Below are 17,134 nucleotides of genomic sequence, written 5' to 3'. Positions count from 1 at the left end.
AACAACCAGACTTAGGCGCAGTAGCCTCCGGTTATTCACTGTGCAGCATCCGGTCGCAACTTTACCGTTGAGATCGGGCGATTCCGGTTGAACGTAGAGCGACATGTGGACAGCGTAGAGCGACCAGACACTGGCAGGGTGTGTTCGTTCGATTTGACTGGAGCGTCCAGTCATCCCAAAATTTGCCTTGTGAAGGGGTAACGGCTAGTTTAGCCCATGGGGCTATAACTAGAAGGTGGTCTCAGCCATGGTTTGTGTTGAGCACCTTGGGGGACTTTGTGTCCTTGCTTGAGAGTGCTTGGGAGCCCTCCATCTCACATATACTCCCTCCATCCCAATTTGTAAGTCGTTCTAACCCTGTTCACTTTTCCCAAATTATAAGTCGTCGTACGGTCCCGTATTCATTCAGCTTCGGTCTATTCCAAAATTCCCCTCACCTCCGCTCGCTCAATTGGCTCCTGCCTTTCGCTCGGTCGACTACCTAGCTCCCTCTGCCCTAGATCTAGATCGAGCCTTCCCAAAATCGCCGGCGTCTTGCTCCGCCTTCCCCCAAAATCAACGGCATCTTTGGCCCCCTCTAATATAGCGAGCGCTTTGATGTGCCTTCAAAACTGGAATCCACAAATGCCTCGTGCTATCGCAGCTTGGGAGCTGGATCTGGGGTGGCGCAAGAAGAAGGGCAGAAGGCGACGGCGGCGGCGCCCATCTAGATTTAGTGTACGTACCTCCTCCCCTCCGAATCTTCATTAGGAATCTTGTATTGTTTGATAAAAACTTCATCTTTTCACTGATTTGGCCCGGGCGGCGTGTGGTTAGGCGAGGTGGTGCTTTCTCCCCCACCCCACCTCACCTCGCTCCCCATGTCGGTGGCCACTACCGGCCCACCGCACCTACTAATGGCAGGCGGATCTAGCCGCCCGCCCCCGCGCCCACAGAGATGAAGCACCGCCGCCTCCCGTCCGTCCTCTTCCTCCTCGTGCTCGCGCTCCTGTTCCTCGCCTTCCGCTGCTACCTCTCCCTCCCCCTCCCCACAGGCGTGTCCCGGTTCGCCGGGGGCAGCGACACCCTGCTTTGGCGCCTTGTGGCCATCAACGTCGATAGGGACCAGATCCTAGCCAAGGCAGCGGCGCTGCTCGCCAACAGCGGCATCCTCCTAGGGTCCCATCGGGGCACGCAGATTAATGCGCACGACCTCGTCATCCACCTCAACAACGCCCACGTCGTGGGCTTCGCGCATGATGTCGGTGCCCGGACGGGGATCTCCTTCGTCAACTCCATCATCCTCCACCGCTGCGTTGTCCGCTCCACCGTCACCACGCCCGTATGCGGCTGCCACCCCTACGGTCGCGCTGTCCTGCTCGTGATGTACGTCTGCCAACCTGTGCACCTCCTCTACGCACTCATCTGCAACACCACAGCCACGCCGGAGTCCTGGTTCCCGCTCCTCGTCACCGACGCGTGGCTCGACGCTGCTTGTGCGCGCGCATCGCCAAGTACTACTCGATGCGCCGCTTCGTGGCCGCCATGGGGCAGCCGCTCAGCAACTGGACCCAAAGCCACGACAAGAGGTACTTCCACTACTCGTCGGGCCTGCAGGCGGTGGTCATGGCGCTCGGGGCATGCGAGGTGAGGTGAGGTGGTTTCTGAACTGACGCCTTAGATGTGCTTGGGGTTGCTTTACTAGGAGCTGGTTGGCCTTGGGTATGGAGTATCTGAACAAATGCTTTGCAGTACGAGGGAGCCAGTCAAGACAGATGGCAGAGGACAGAGAATCTGAGACACATTTTGCGCACACTTTTCGGTATGTATGCTGAATTTGTGCGTTTCGGATTAGATGGTGTTTTTCGCTGGTGTTTCATTGGTGTGCCATGATGTTGAATTATGTGTTCTATTCATATGGCATGGATGTGGATGCAGCTTCATTATATGATGATACTCTTCTTCGGAGAGCTTGTGTTGATGGACTACTGCATGACGACAATCTACTATCCTTTGATGGCCGCTGCTTCTGCTATGTACGCTGCTCGCTGCACATTGAGGTAGAGTCCTCTCTAGACAGAAACTCTGAAGTACCAGATCGGCCTGACATGCCAGTGATGCCCAACTTCCTCACCCAGCTCACTAAGGTCACTTTCCATTTCAAAACTTGGTCACATTCAGTTTTCAGTACATCAAACGATTTAGACCTGAAGAAGTAGAGACATGTCTGAATGAATGTCTGAAACTCTAGTTGTTCTGTCTGTCAACAAGAATATCTTGTGCTATTAAGCAACTCCGCTCTACCGTTAAAGTTTTGTGACTTCCAATTCAATCTAATAATGCAGAACAACTAGCTTATGACTGTCATAAAATGATTCCTGCATTATCCATGCTCAAAGTGTCAAAGCTCAAAGTGTCAAAGTAGGCAACAAAACGACATTAAAAATTAGAGGTGATCCTTGGTGCTTTCTATGGCTTATGACTATCGATAGTCCTTGGTGCATCATACTGGTCTAGTGTGAAGTAGAATTATGATACTCTATAGCAGTCTAGAGTTTCATCTTGCCTAGTAAAACAACTATTCTTAGTGTGCAGCCCCCATGTTATTATTTTATTCCTGTCAATGATGCTTAGTTTACCAATCTATGTACACTGTTGTTAGTTCAGTATGATACTGTAGCAGATTGTTTGAGAAGCTCATTTATGATATCCACAAGAGTAGAAAAAGTAAGAAAAAACACATGAATTAACTCTGAGCTGAGAAACTATTGATGACTGAAAACTAAGCTGAGAAACTATTGATGATTGAAAAATAATGGTGGAATGTTGCTTTCTTGCATGTGCAGGCTAAAAGATCAGTGATAGAATGAGGCCACCTTGGAGTGACATTGCAGATAAGTATTGTCACTCATACATAGGTTCTGAATCAATATTTTGTTCCTCTCTATAAATTAAAAATAATCTCTGAAAATGTGCTAGCATAATCTTTACAAAATCTCTTATAGCAACACACTAAGATACTCAACTGAACTGTGCTAGATGGGCTAGCGCAGTAGCATAGAGACCATTCTCGCATGACAACCGAAGAGGTAGCCTCCCTTCTCTTTCTACGCGTTGCTTATTCATATGTGGGAGTTTGTACCCATTTCCTCCTCCAATTTTCATTACCTACTTTCATGCACAATTGTAGACTTAGGAATACTCGATTCAGAATTGCCTCATCATATTCTTCAAACTCTTCCTCCACATTATGAATTAGATCTTCAATAGTTTCTGGACTTCCACAATCAGTCAAGGACTGTATAGAGTTGAAGAAACCAAGATCCAAAACATTCATGTCTAGGGGAGTTTGCTGGCTGTTGCATTAGTCTAATGTCTAGACCAGTAGCCACCACAGTTTCAAGAAAAGCTAGGGTCATTTGGACGAACATGGGTTCTAGCATTAGTCTTGTTGAATGAAAATAGTCTTATCTGCGTCTTCTTGTGGCCACTTATCTTTGATGGCTGGGATGACCTTTTCAAGCAAATATTGCCTCATCACCTCCCGGTTGACTATGATAGATTTAGTTTCTAAGGTCCCTCTTTCTCTGTTCTGGCTCCTCCTTGCCGCAGGCCCCTCTTTCACAAATGGCCATACTTCGAGCTTTCTAGAAAATGTCAAATTTCCTTCCTCATCATATTTTAGGCCTACCTACAGCAGTCAGGAACATGACTTTACCAATGTTGTTCTTGTTCTGAATAGTGCGTTCAGGATCATCTTCTTCAGGCGTCAGGTAGTATTTTCCCCCCTTTTTGGTCATAAAATACCATTTCTCATCAATATGCACTATATTCTACATATCAACAAATTTAGGTTCCGCATGCCCTAGAGTTTCCTAATCCAACATTGAAATGCAGAACTACAGTCTATCCCTTTTGTTGCTCTCTCTCAAGTGTGGCTTCAATGTACTAGAGTGGCGTCTTATCTCACCCAGCTTGAACTTCCTGTGCAATGTCGAAACACTGACGTCTAAGGATTTGGCTAGTGACTTTAAGGTGGATCTTCTATTTAGTGGAATTGTGGCCATTTGAGAGAGATCAAGTTGAACTTTCTTATGACCCACTTGACCTGTTCTTCTGTTAGAAACATCAACCTCTTGTCCTAGTGCAATCTGCTCACATGCACATTTCCAGATCCTTTGGATAACTCGAATATGAGCATGAAAGAAAGTAGCAACCTCCTTTGTTGCAATCTTTAGTAGTTTCCCATTTCTGCTCTAGGCATGCAAAGATGTGTACATAGCGTATCTCTGAGCATCAGTTAACCATCTCCTTAACCTCATTTGTGGTACCACATCTGCAAGTGTAATAATAAGAGAAGAAAATTAGGTTGATTTAGATTAATGGTTTTTTTAATTCATGACATTGAACAACTAAAAGATTATAAATCAACAACATGCTATTCAGAACTCACTTATGGATAAGCCAACATGCTATTTTTGTAAGAGCACAAGAAAATGGACAACATGATGATGTAATTTAGCCACGAGCATATTGGATTTGAATTTGTTGGCTAGATCAAAATTTCTAACTCATTAGTCACATTCCAGCATATTTTTTAACTCATCAAGCCTGCTAACAGAGGAGCGAGGAAGAGGCAGATGTAGAACTTATACCTATAGCAACAGAGTCGCCACCTTCATCTTTAGCTAGAGTGTTGGCATCCTCGTGGGCTATAGAATCACCTTCTCCAGGTATGATCCTGCTGTCTGAAAATTAGGTTGATTCAGATTAATGTTTTTTTTAATTCATGACATTGAATAACTAAAAGATTTAATCAACAACATGCCAACATGCTATTCAGAACTCACTCATGGATAAGCCAACATGCTATTTTTGTAAGAGCACAAGAAAATGGACAACATGATGATGTTATTTAGCCACGAGCATATTGTATTTGTATTTGTTGGCTAGATCAACATTTCTAACTCATCAGTCACATTCCAGTAATTTTTAACACATCAAGCCTGCCAATAGAGGAGCGAGGAAGAGGCAGATGCAGAACTTATACATGTAGCAACAGAGTCACCACCTTGATCTTGAGCTAGAGTGTTGGCATCCTCGTGGGCTACAAAATTGCCTTCTCCTAGGTATGATTCCTACTGTCTGAGTCTTCTAGAGGTGTACAATTAAGGTCTAGCAAAACAGTTTCTGCCATCTGAGATGAATTGTAGATCGAACCACTCAATTTCACACATGTTGATGTAGACTGATGCAACATTTGATGAGTTGGCTTGGATGCAGAGAACTAGAGGGAGGTCAAGCTGGATGGGGGTGATCAGGCTTGGGGAGATCACCTGGTGATCACGTAGCTCTAATTCTACTACAAATCTAGTGAGGCTGGGTGGCCAGCTAGGCTCATCGATGCAGTGGGCAGACTGTGAAGAAGTGGATCTTGCGATGGCTGCAATGGCTTCCTAGCACTAGCGGGAAGATACTCTGAGAGAGATTTGAAATCGGAGGTTGCGTTTCTGAGAGAGATCGGAGGTTTCGTTTCAGAGAGAGAGAGAGAGAGATTTGAAATTGTTGGTGTGCGCAATGGCCTCCTGGCACTGCCGGGCTAGCTAGTCACATTGCTTAGTTTGTGTAGCTAAGTATTTGCGCTCTCTAATTTAGCATTGATTGGCTTGTTATTGAGCATTTCTAGTGAGCTTAGTTGGCTTTATACTTTTGCTTACTAGCATGTGTAGGAGCTCTCTAATTGCTTGAAGCACTAGTGGCATAGATTTGTGTGACCTTGCTCCTAGAATTGGTTAGGTGAGTTCTAGCTAGCCCGGCACCATTGTTGCTTAATTAGGATCTTAGCGAGGTGCTAGAGAACATAGATAGAGGGGTGTAGTCTTGGCTATACTGATAGTTTTAATTCCGCACTTGTTTCGGTTAGCCGACACGATTAAATTTTAGAAATAACTATTCACCCCCCTCTAATAGCTATCTCGACCTTACAGTTTGTCACGTTGAACACCGGTTCACTGAATAGAGCGCTAACAACATGGTCTACAGCTCGTTTCAACTGAGCTTCGGGCAATTTTTGCAACGCCAACGCAAAACCAAACTAGTTCATGAACTACACCATGTCAAGGTACTCGTTACGGTGCAACCAACAATACAAAAATATGGATTTAGTGTTTAAGAAATTTAATCAACATTTAAATGCTGAAACGACATCGTCATTAGGTTTTTAGATAGGTCATTTCAGTTCTAGAAGCTGAAATTGAATTCCACATTTAATTCCCGAGCTATCAAAAATACTATTGAACAATATCTATTCACCAAAACAAAAGCTACATTTTCATCTACTAAACTTGTGCTTCAAATTTTATTTAAGTACTAAATACAAGTTATATTTTATTTTTGTTTATAAAAATTATTTTTCATGCTTAATCAATAGGACAAGTCACTCGCTATTTATTTGCTAGAATTGCTATCAGACATTTTAAGTACTTTCGTCATACTTTTTCAAAACAAATTCCTAAACAACTTTTGTTCTCAAGATTATTTAAAAGCTTTTAAGTACCTAAAGAAAAATTGATTAGCAACACTTATTTGATTCTTTTATTCACAAAAGTAAGTCACACCAGGTTCACCTTATCATTTCATGTGATAATTTATTTTAAAATCCTGAAAAATGCATACACTAGGGTTTATTAGGCCTTAACCTTAGTGCTAACTAAACCTGTAACACCATGGGTGTTACATCACCGACTGAACATGATTCTAAAGCACCACACAAGCATCTAAGCACAAACATGCATAACATACAAATAACTAAATTAGAACAATACACCAATCAGTGAAAATGTTTTAAAACTAACCAAAGCATTGCTATGAACACATAGATGTGAAAAGCACGCTAGTCGGAGCTACGGTGCAAAAGAAACGTCTACCGTAAGATTCACTTCATACGAAAAAAGAGAAGTATAGGCTTCACTTCTTTTAATTATATAAAACATGTATAAGATATCTAGATTGAATTAAGTTAAATTGTATTTGTATCATAAAACCAACATAAGACTAATCTTATTTTATTCACAAAAGACCGAGGTTTAATTGGAAAACTAATTCAATATAGATTAATCAAATTAATATTTTATAACATGTTAAATAACATTACTATAATGTACATAATGTTATTATGAATCTAACGCAACTTGAATGGACTTAAACAGAGCTAAAACATTAGGAGTTATGTCGAGAACGAGATCTGGATGGCAATTTTGTAAATACTGAGATGAATTTTGAATTAAAATTAAATAAAAACAGATTTTGAATCTGGACAGGGACGGCGGGTTCAATATCGCACAACTGTAGGGAGCTATGCGCAAAAGCGGCGGCAGCAGCGGCTGACCTGTTGGGCCCGCTGGCATTGATGTGGCGCGCGCTGGTTGGGTGGTCCACTGTGGACCGGCGGAGGTGGATTTGTGGACCGCGTCCACTGGCGCGCGATGAACCGGTTAAGGTGCGAAGGGGTTCGTTCTAATCCTGATCGTTCCACCCAGATCGGACGGCTCAAAACGATTGTGAGGGATGGGGTCGCCGGCATAGTTCCAGGACGGCAGCACCATGGCCGGAACTTCGTCGGCGTTCGCCCAGATGGCGATTTCGGTCGTCGCCTACCAAAACAAGGTCACGGGGACGGAGAAGAGGCGATGTCGAACAAATCTAGGGGATCAAGAGCTGCGGCGCGCAAGCAGAGGCGTCACGGATCTCGTTTAGGCGGCTCGGGAAGTCCGGCAATCCTCCGCCGAAGCAAAGTGCGTAACAGGGGGCGAAAGAGAAGGTGCGGCAGGTACCTGCGGCTTCCTTACCGGCTTCCGAAGCTAGGCAGGTGGCTCCACGAGACGGTGAAGCGAGGCAGCGGTGAATCGAGTGGCGGTGGCGGCTTAGGGCCTGAGCGGCGCCGCGAGCTCGGGTTAGGGCGATGGCGGCTTGTAGATCTGAAAAGGGAGCGAGGACAGAGGGTGGTGGCTTATATAGAGGCCTGGGCGTGCGCTACACGCGGAAAATCCCGTGGAAATCGGGCTTGGGTCACGAATTTTTCCCCAGGCGGTGACCGGCTCGGCCACGGCTTGAGGTAGAGGACGACGCTGACGCGTGGGAGTGTGCGACCCCGGCAGTCAGCCAAACTGAGGGAGAAGGTGAGCCCCCGCGTGGGCTGTCCACCTGGGCCGTAGCGTGCTGCTAGGCCTGCGCGGAAGCAAGAGCGAGCGGGGCTGCGGGTGCAGGAGAAGGTGGGCCGACGGCTGAGGGAGCAGGCCAGCAGGCCGAAAAGAGAGGGAGAGAGAGTATCTCTTTTCATTTTCATTTTCTTTTATTTCAAATCCAATTTCTAAACATTTTGAAAGCATTTGAAATCATTTTGAATTTAGATCAAAGCCACTCAGTACATTAAACCATATGCACAATCATGTATGCACAACAATGTTGCTAACTTCCCATGGTGAATTTTAATTTTATGAAAAAAAAATATTTTCCTATGTTTCATGAGCATAAAATTCATAATCAACCCAATTTATATCTATTTCAAAAGGAGCAAATTTAGGGTGTTATAAATGATATGTCTATTAGTGAAAGATGATGTGAATAGTTAGTGGAATATGATGTGGATGTCTGCATGTTGAGATAAACTCGATATGATGTGGATAGCTTGCATTAAGAGGTTGGAAGTTAATAGCATGACATGGTAGTTATTAGTGGAAGATGATATGGATGTCTTGTATGTCGAGAGAGAACCTGTGATGACGTGGATAGCTTGCATTAAGAGGTTGGAAGTTAGTAACACGACATGGCTATTAGTGGAAAATGATGTGGATGTCTTGCATGTTGAGATAAACTTGAGATGACGTGGATAGCTTGCATTAAGAGGTTAGATGTTAGTGGCATGACATGACTATTAGTGAAAGATGATGTAGATATCTTGCATGTTGAGATAGAACTTGAGATGACTGTGGATAGCTTGCATTAAGAGGTTGGCAATTAGCGGCATGACAAGGCTATTAGTAGAAGATGATGTGGATGTCTTGCATTTTGAGATAGAATATGTAGTGGGGATTAGTTTTATAAGAGATATATATGGGTTAACTCATGGTCCTTAAAATTGGCCTTGAGGCCATGGGCTAGGTCCAAGGCCAAGATCAGATCAGCCCATTCCTATCCCAAGGTAAGCCAATAAAGGTGATGTATCGGGAGAAATAGAAATCTAGTTAGACTCAGTCGACGACATCCGAGAAGGTTATTGTCATCATAAAGTATACTTGAAGGGGCATGTAGTCTTGCAAGACCACACCAACCGCGTGTTAACGGTGCATATAGCAAGAATAAACCATCAACTTTACAGTGCATTTATCCTTAAAACCAAACATCAAGATAGGTTTAGAGGTTTTAAACTACATTCCATAAGTCTTGTTGAATATTTGTATGCAGGTTGATTTATATAGAAAACAGACCAAAGCAGAACATTTAGAGGCATCCAACGATTCCAGTTTACTTCACAAGATCAACGGGCCCATCATCATACACACCAAGGATATAAACATACATCAACAAGTGTGCAAATAAACCTACAAAAACCCACTCAAGACGGAGTGTAGGACCCACCTACTAGAGGGGGTGGGCCACCTACCATGAGTGGGGGCCACCGAGGACCTGCCCTATGGGCCCTAGGCCTCCGCCACCTCATGCATGTTTCTAAGATCTACGTCTTTGATTCTAAGGCGGTTAAGGTCCGGTTTATCCAACGGTAGTCAATGGAAGTGATGCGGATCGATGACGTGGCACTGGCTTATTCCCTACTCCATCTCTCCTGTAAAAGGACCCCAGATCCCCTCCAGAAAGGCATCCATTGGGATCAAGAAACACCACAAGAGAGAAATCTCCACTATACTCTCAATGATGTAGAAGTAGAATAGTTAAGTTGAGAGTTAGGGAGAGTTGAGCGATGCTCAGGTTCTAGAGAAATCTTCAGATGTTTGGTATATCTTTGTATCTTACATGCTTTAATATAGTTATCTTCTCTATTTACTTATATACCTTTCGTGTTTATCTAGTTTATGACATAGTTGTATAGCTGAGTATAGTTAGTATAGTTCTCATACATTAAGTATGGGATCTCCGCTCGCATCGAGTGCTTTAGTTATTATGTGACTAGAATAGTAATTCAATAGTGTAGACGTGATGTCTACACTATGGGTTATTGAGTTTGCGCCTAATCCCACGGTTAGTTGTGGTAGCCCCTGAAGTGATAGCTTTGTCAGGCCTTTGTAATCCACCACGTTCGCATTGGTGTTCGTAGAGATTTAGGCAGTCCTTCCCTACCATGCTTCTCACCCCTTCGAGGGTCGAAAAGGTACTGCTGCTCTAAAGTGTTATTGTGTGTGATCGCTATATCTACCCAAGTTTTAGTTATACCCTAAACTAGAATAGAATCAAAGTAATAGAGAAGTATTTAGAAACCTTAAACTTCACCTTTGTCCCCTCAATTTAGCTAGACTACTCATTTATTTTACCATGAAATTCTCCTATGTGTGTGTTAATTATTATTTATGACTCTTATCGTTATCATCACTTACCCCACTTTAGTCTCGTCTAACCTCACTCCTGGGTAGTATCTAATCAGGTGGAGTACAACTGCACACTAGCATATTCTTTGGGAGCTGCAATATTATAGTATTGGACAACATATGCCCTCCGTCCTTACGTTGGCATTAGGTATGATTGCTCTTGCTCCAGGATTATATTTAACAGTCTTTTAGGTAAAATGAGCTTAGTAAACATTTCAGGAACGTGGATGTGTAGTGAAGTTTACCAGAGAATTGAATCTGCACAGAAAGAAAGAAAAAACACAATTCTGGTAGAAAACTGAGCAGCAGCATAAGTTCCTTTTCCTTCTCTGGCTAACACTGATGTTCCTGGCAGGAAGTCGGGAATAGCTACAAACTCTCTTCAGCCATGGCTACTAAAAACACTAGACGTGACGTGCTACAAAAGTACAGTGACTACGTTTCACCCAATCCATCTCACACTCTCCATGAAGATACATAACATCTGGCCTTGGCCTCAACACAGATTACTGCGGAGTTCTCAGTGTCCATTCCACCTTGCTTGTGCGTGCAAATGAATGAAGTTGTGAGCTTCTTTGGAGGGGAAGATAGAAAGCTTTTCTGAAAAGATCACAAGACAGAAATTGGTATTGGTAACTAACTAACTATACATGGTTTAAGGCTGTGCGCTACTGCTGCTGCTGTTCACCAGGAAATCAAATTTGGTTCCATGAGTGATCTTTTAGCAAAGCTCGAATTTACAAGCTTGCCTAGCTTTGTAATTTCATGGTATGTTCAAAATCATTAATACTGAAGGGTTGAATGATGAGAGAAGTTTCAAGTATAAAGGACTAAAGTAGCTTAAGAGCAGTACTTGCCTGACCATTTACTGCATCCTATTTGCGGGACTCCACCAGGATGTAAACTGGTTTACCGTTGAGCTTGTAGAAATCCTGCACGTAAAAAAAATTGCAACCTCAGTAGACCTTGCTATGCCTCTCTTTCAAAAGAAATGAAAATTTTGAACCAACCGAGGTTGCTTAAGAAAAAATAGTTATCCTCATCTAAATTATCCCCATTGAAGTATTGAACAGGCAGACTTGGGTGGACTATAGGGTCTAGGGCACTAGGCTTAGTTCCACAACCCTCTCTATTTCATTATATATAGAAACATACCTGCTACATATGCTAGATTCCGAAGAGTTCAGCTTATACATATTCCTTTTGTTGTGGCCAATGGCTATCAGCTATCCTATCCATAGACCATAGGAAGGAAAAAAACAAGGTCGTGTGGTATGTAAAGTTGTAATCTAAGGTAAGCTGTTCTTGTAGCCCTGACCACATATACACCTATCTCTTACATCCTACAGATAACATAGGTCTCTTGACCTTAAGGTTCTCAGTTTTACTCGTAGGAGGAAACATTGTCAGCACATCATTTCATTTATTAAAAATCTGCAGTCACATGTATAGGAATAGTTACAAGCAGACTGAGGTCGAATACTTCCTCAGTTTCCTTTAGCTAACTAAAGTGCATGTAAGGAGCATATTGGTGGACCTTGAGAAAAAGCAATATATTATATTTTGGTACCTTTTCTGAACGAACTTATATATATTTTGGTACCTTAAACTTGGGAAGCCCAATGAGGCATGCACACTCAACCACGTTAGCTCCTGCGCGCTCTGGAAATGCAAATAGTTTCAGCAGTCATGGAAAGGTTAGTTAGAAGCCACTTTCTTTCTAGTAACTCATGATATAACTGAGAACACAGTATGTAAACACCAGAACATATGCTGTTCGAATATTGTAAAGATCAATTGCATACAACAGTCCACACAAACAACATTTTGTAATTTGATGAAAAAGAAGGGGAAGGGAAGATAGCTGAAAACTTCTAACATAGTGGTATCCCTTGTTTGCTTATTCTATGAGACACGAGTGCTCAATTCATATCCACAAACTTTTTGCTTGTAACATCAAATAAATGAGATTGTGCATCCAGTCTCATCGAAATCATGGCTATAGTAATTAGCTACCCCATAGGGCGTATCATTCGGACAAGATTTTGTCCTATGATGAATAAACAGCTTGTCCCCCTTAAGGACAAACTTCGTTTACAGTCAAAAGAACATGATGTCCTCCACTCTACATGTAACACGAAGTTGTTGAGATGCTTCTCAACACCACAAAGATACTCGATACACCTTTTTTACGCAACAATCTCTGAACTACTACACAAGTACGACCTCAACCAACCTTTTTCCGTATAATCTGTACTCTTTATCGCATCTGACTTCTCTTTTTTCCTTTAAGTTTCTCGTTCTAGGATCGAGAAATCACTGGTGAAAATATTTTCTTTGCTCATAAAAGGAAATCTGGAGTGATAGGTTTAAGTTTTATGTTGGAAAAAGTGTTTCCCTTCTTTCGAGAACACATTGTTACATGATTAAATTAGCAGCTAATGGTTGATTGAAGAGCACAGAGTGTTTGATTTCTGTGTACTAATGGTTTGTTCTAATAGTCAAATGATATACTCCACACTTCACACAGCTAAAATATAAACATTTAAGAATAGCATCTTTGCATTATACCTATGAACAAATGGGGAAAGTTCCTACAGTACAGGGATTATGTCAAAAGAAATATAAGTGCAATAGTAGTGTTTTTTAGGTCTTCCGTCATTATTAGTACTACCAGACAATAAACATCAACCAGAAAGATATGTGTTACACCTAGCCAAATATTTTTTATGATGATTTCATTACATATTTAGAGCACTAATGCTAATAAGCAACCATGCAAAGTTGATGGTTTGCATCCACATATATATCATATTCAACTAAACCGACTTAGGAGGAACTAGGTTGCTTTATACATTAACAAGAAAATAGCATCCAAATTTGCCAGCTTGAACCAAGGTGGTATGGCGTACATTCCCACCCTCAACCAACTAGAGCTAGGCTCAGCTTCCTCAAATATATATCATATTAAACATAGCATGTAATAATTTACTAACCAAGAAGTCTTATTGCAGCAGAAAGAGTTCCACCAGTTGCAACCAAATCATCAACAACCACTACATGCTCCCCGGGTTCAATAGCTCCAACATGCATCTCCAAACAATCCATCCCATACTCAAGTACATAACTTTCAGAAAATACCTCACCTATAATGTTATAAAAGCAACAATTATTATCTGTGGGAACTGTAACAAAACAGCACACTACAATGAGTGTCCAGCTAGTTACGGTTTGCTTTAAAAAAAATACAGTTAATAATATACTTTTGTATAATGATACTTCCACCTAGTAACAATCCTATGACATGCTTTTTACCATGTGGCATATATTGGTATCTTTGGGTTTCACGGTGAAATAAAAAGCGACAGATCCATATATCGTTATTGTTTTTGCTGATGTGGTAGCTATATATGGCATGATATGGTCTAGAGTATGTAGCATATGGTGTTATATTCATTTTCTGAGTAAAAAGTTTACAGTCCAATATATTCAAGATACAATAGCCCTTCGCTTCCCCAACACCGTTGAAGCCAAAATTATGTGTGACCTAATTTATAAAAGTTATGTTGGTATTTAATTCTCCACCCATATCACCTGGAAGCTTCTTAGGTTTACGTAGTGGTATGAACTTTGCTCCAATGGCTAGCGCAATGGCTGGGCCAAAGATGAATCCTCTGGCTTCAATCCCTAGCAAAATATGAAGACTTGGTCACATGATAATTAAGTTTGAGAGGAGGATATATATGAAGTTAGATTTGAACATGATTATGCATGGCTGCGGTAAAAACACTTTCAGACATTCCTCATGTGATCAAAAGAGTAACTTGATATCTTTATGTAACACAGCAAAAACCGCAATGACTGTAAATAGAAGAGAAACCAAAGGGTGCAAAAATAGAGGTCGTCCAGACAGTGCCGTCCAAGAAGATGCCATACAAGGAACACGAGCACCGGACAAGCTGTTTTTTGATGATGAAGATGAAGCAAATCCCCCGAGCGAACCGCAACACTCCACCACACAAGTGATGCTCTACTTTGGCAGCTGTCACGACCAACAGGAGATCACTGTGCACATGCAGAGCCCCGCACGGGACCAGGCCATGCGCAGATCGCAGGACTAGGAGGACTAGGAGTGGACGATGGAGGACAAATTACAAGGAAAGCGCGACCACATCTCGGCGTCCGAGCCGACACCGCATGTGCACGACCGCAGCCGTTCGATCAGGATCGCGGCGGCGCCCCACCACGGCGCCCGCCGCCACCACCACCACCACCCCGCCGGTCCCCGCCCCGGCACACACGAGGCACGTCCCACTCGCACAGTCGCTACTCATGAGATCGCGCCGAGAGCTGAGCTCGATCGACCGACCCCGCCCAATCAGCAGCCGTCGACATGCCCTCCGATCCTGGCATTGAATGCGCGGGATTCCGCTGGACCACCGAACCGAGGCAAACAAAAAACCCCGGCGGCCCCCAGGGACGGGACGCCGTGGCGCAGCGCGGCCGGACACGACCCAGCGGCCAGGGCACTGACGCGAGACCATTGCCGTGGCCCCCATGCCGGCCATAAACCAACGCACACGCCCGCAGGCCCGCACGTAAGCGAGCAGATGGTCCTCGACCTGCCCTCCCAGCTGAGCTCGGCGGCATTGGACCCCTGAATTATTACACAGGGCCAGATAGAACGTCAGGTGATTAGATGATTGAGAGAGGACTAGAATCAGCATATTTTAGGACTTGGTATCAACATTGAACTCGATCACCTAGTCCCCAACTGCTTTGCAGGTGTAGCTGCTGCAGGATTTATTTATTTTACTGTAAACAGCGCAGCAGGAGTAGATTGTAGGAGTATTTGTAGGCGAGAGCGAACGAGAGATTAAAAAAATGCGTAGGTGGTGGTGATGGTGGTGAGTGATGACATGACCTTGATCGGCTGATCGCAACGAGCGAACGACAAAGCGTGGGGGACAAAAGGAGCACGGAAGATCTGCCCCAAAGATATTACGGAATCTCAGAACACCACCGCGCCGCGCCCGCCCAGTACCCCCAGCGTCAGGCGGGAATTGACGACAGCACAGCACCGAGCGGCGGCCGCACAGGGTCACTGTTCCCCCGCCAAAACTTTATACCAATTACATCGAATGTTCGACTCATTCGAGTATTAAATATAGATTAAAAATAACTAATGGCAAGGAATGTGACTACTTTGCAAGATAAATCTTTTAAGCCTAATTAGTTCATGATTTAACAATGAAGTACTACATTAACACATATACTAATGACAGATTAATTATGTTTAATAAATTTATCGGAACGAATTTTGAAATTTATCTTTTTATTAATATCCGAACACATTCGATACCCATGTAATATCCCATATCCCATGTGACACCAAAGCTTTAGACACCGATCTAGATACCGCCTAAGGAAAGTGAACGGCCGGCGCCAGTGGTGCTGGTCGCGACTCGCGAGCGCAGGCAGGCAGGCGGCGGCAGCTCCGCTTGTCATGACGAACCAATGATGATGACTGGTTAGCTCGGTGGTCGGTTCCCGATTTGATTTACCTGCGACGGCGGCGATGCCCATGCCGCGGTAGCGCTCGACGAACATGTCCACGGCGTCCTTGAACACGCCCGGCCGCAGCAGCAGCTCCGTGATGTCGTTGAACATGATCCCTGCATGCGCAAACGCATGAGGCGGCCGCCAAAGAATGGAATGAAATGAACAACATGCTCCCGTGTGCCCGGGACGCCGACGTGCGTGCGTGCGTGCCCGATCGAGGCCTCCTCGCGCCGCGCGTGCGGTTCGTCCGAGTCAACCGAATGATTGTGTTGGAGACGAGGGGGCGGACCTGGCTTGGGAAAGTGGGGGACGACGCGGATGGCGTCGGAAATGCCCTGCAGGCGCGGGTCCGCGGCGCCAACGCTCTTGCCCTTCGCCGAGGCCGCCTCGTCCACCGCCATGGCGTTGTTGCCGCCGCCGCCGCCGCCGCCGCCGATCTTGTTGTTCTCCTGCTCCCCCATATCCACGAGGTCAAACCGATCGACGCTCTGGCCTCACTTGGATGAAAATCACTGCCGGCTTACAGCCCTTCCCTCACGACCTGGCTATGGGTATGGCTGCTTGCTTGTTCCCTGACCTCGATCCTCAGCTCAGTTCCTCCCTCTGATCTCCAGCTGTCGCTTTGAGCGGCCGCTGGAGGTGTGTATAAATAATCACGGCAAGCCGAGACCAGGTACAGCCACGAGGTGGCCGTAGCAAGTACCAAGGGATGTGTCTGTGACAGTGAGAGAGAGATAGGGTTAAGACTCCATCTTTGGATTGGAAACCGGCCGCCGGGACCACCATTGCGCAGTGTTTTACTCCTACTAGTGATTTTAGAGAAGGGCAAGCCCAGTTCAGCCTCGCTCACCTTGCTGGTCAGTCAGTGCCCAGTGGTCAGTGGCCAAACCTCTTTCTCCGTCTCCTCTCTCTCCCCCCCCGACCCCTCTCTGTCCTGTTCACGAGCCAGCAGTAGCCGTGTCAGCACTGGAGATTTGTCTACAGTTGCTACCTCG

At 44.5% G+C, this 17,134-nt stretch overlaps 1 protein-coding gene, 1 long non-coding RNA gene and 1 pseudogene across 3 annotated transcripts; 1 reads left to right on the top strand and 2 right to left on the bottom strand.

The window, feature by feature from the left end:
• Positions 1-937: 937 nt before the first annotated feature.
• LOC136495927 (sialyltransferase-like protein 2) lies at positions 938-2,198 on the top strand (annotated as a pseudogene).
• A 1,211-nt stretch (positions 2,199-3,409) lies between these two features.
• On the bottom strand, positions 3,410-8,117 carry LOC136498660 (uncharacterized). Its single transcript, XR_010769678.1, has 3 exons — positions 7,827-8,117; positions 4,635-4,727; positions 3,410-4,315 (listed from the first exon to the last, which is right to left on the bottom strand). It is a non-coding gene; the product is annotated as an uncharacterized lncRNA (long non-coding RNA).
• Positions 8,118-10,763: 2,646 nt separating this feature from the next.
• On the bottom strand, positions 10,764-16,767 carry LOC136497566 (adenine phosphoribosyltransferase 2-like). 2 transcript variants are annotated; one of them, XM_066493405.1, is made up of 7 exons: positions 16,429-16,765; positions 16,142-16,252; positions 14,172-14,264; positions 13,574-13,723; positions 12,181-12,239; positions 11,435-11,509; positions 10,764-11,177 (listed from the first exon to the last, which is right to left on the bottom strand). In XM_066493405.1, the coding sequence occupies exons 1-6, from the start codon at positions 16,598-16,600 to the stop codon at positions 11,453-11,455; spliced, it is 642 nt and encodes a 213-aa protein (XP_066349502.1). In that variant the 5' UTR covers positions 16,601-16,765; the 3' UTR covers positions 10,764-11,177; positions 11,435-11,452. The 2 variants fall into 2 exon arrangements, with proteins under 2 accessions (XP_066349502.1, XP_066349501.1); XM_066493404.1 differs by lacking the exons at positions 10,764-11,177; positions 11,435-11,509; positions 12,181-12,239; positions 13,574-13,723; positions 14,172-14,264 and adding an exon at positions 14,297-15,234 and having other exon boundaries at positions 16,429-16,767.
• Between the last annotated feature and the right edge of the window lie 367 nt (positions 16,768-17,134).

Source organism: Miscanthus floridulus, chromosome 12 (assembly GCF_019320115.1).
Source record: "Miscanthus floridulus cultivar M001 chromosome 12, ASM1932011v1, whole genome shotgun sequence".
In the NCBI taxonomy this organism is placed as follows: domain Eukaryota; kingdom Viridiplantae; phylum Streptophyta; class Magnoliopsida; order Poales; family Poaceae; genus Miscanthus; species Miscanthus floridulus.
The sequence above is the reverse complement of the archived record's forward strand: the minus strand, read 5'-3'. Positions and strand labels throughout refer to the sequence as shown.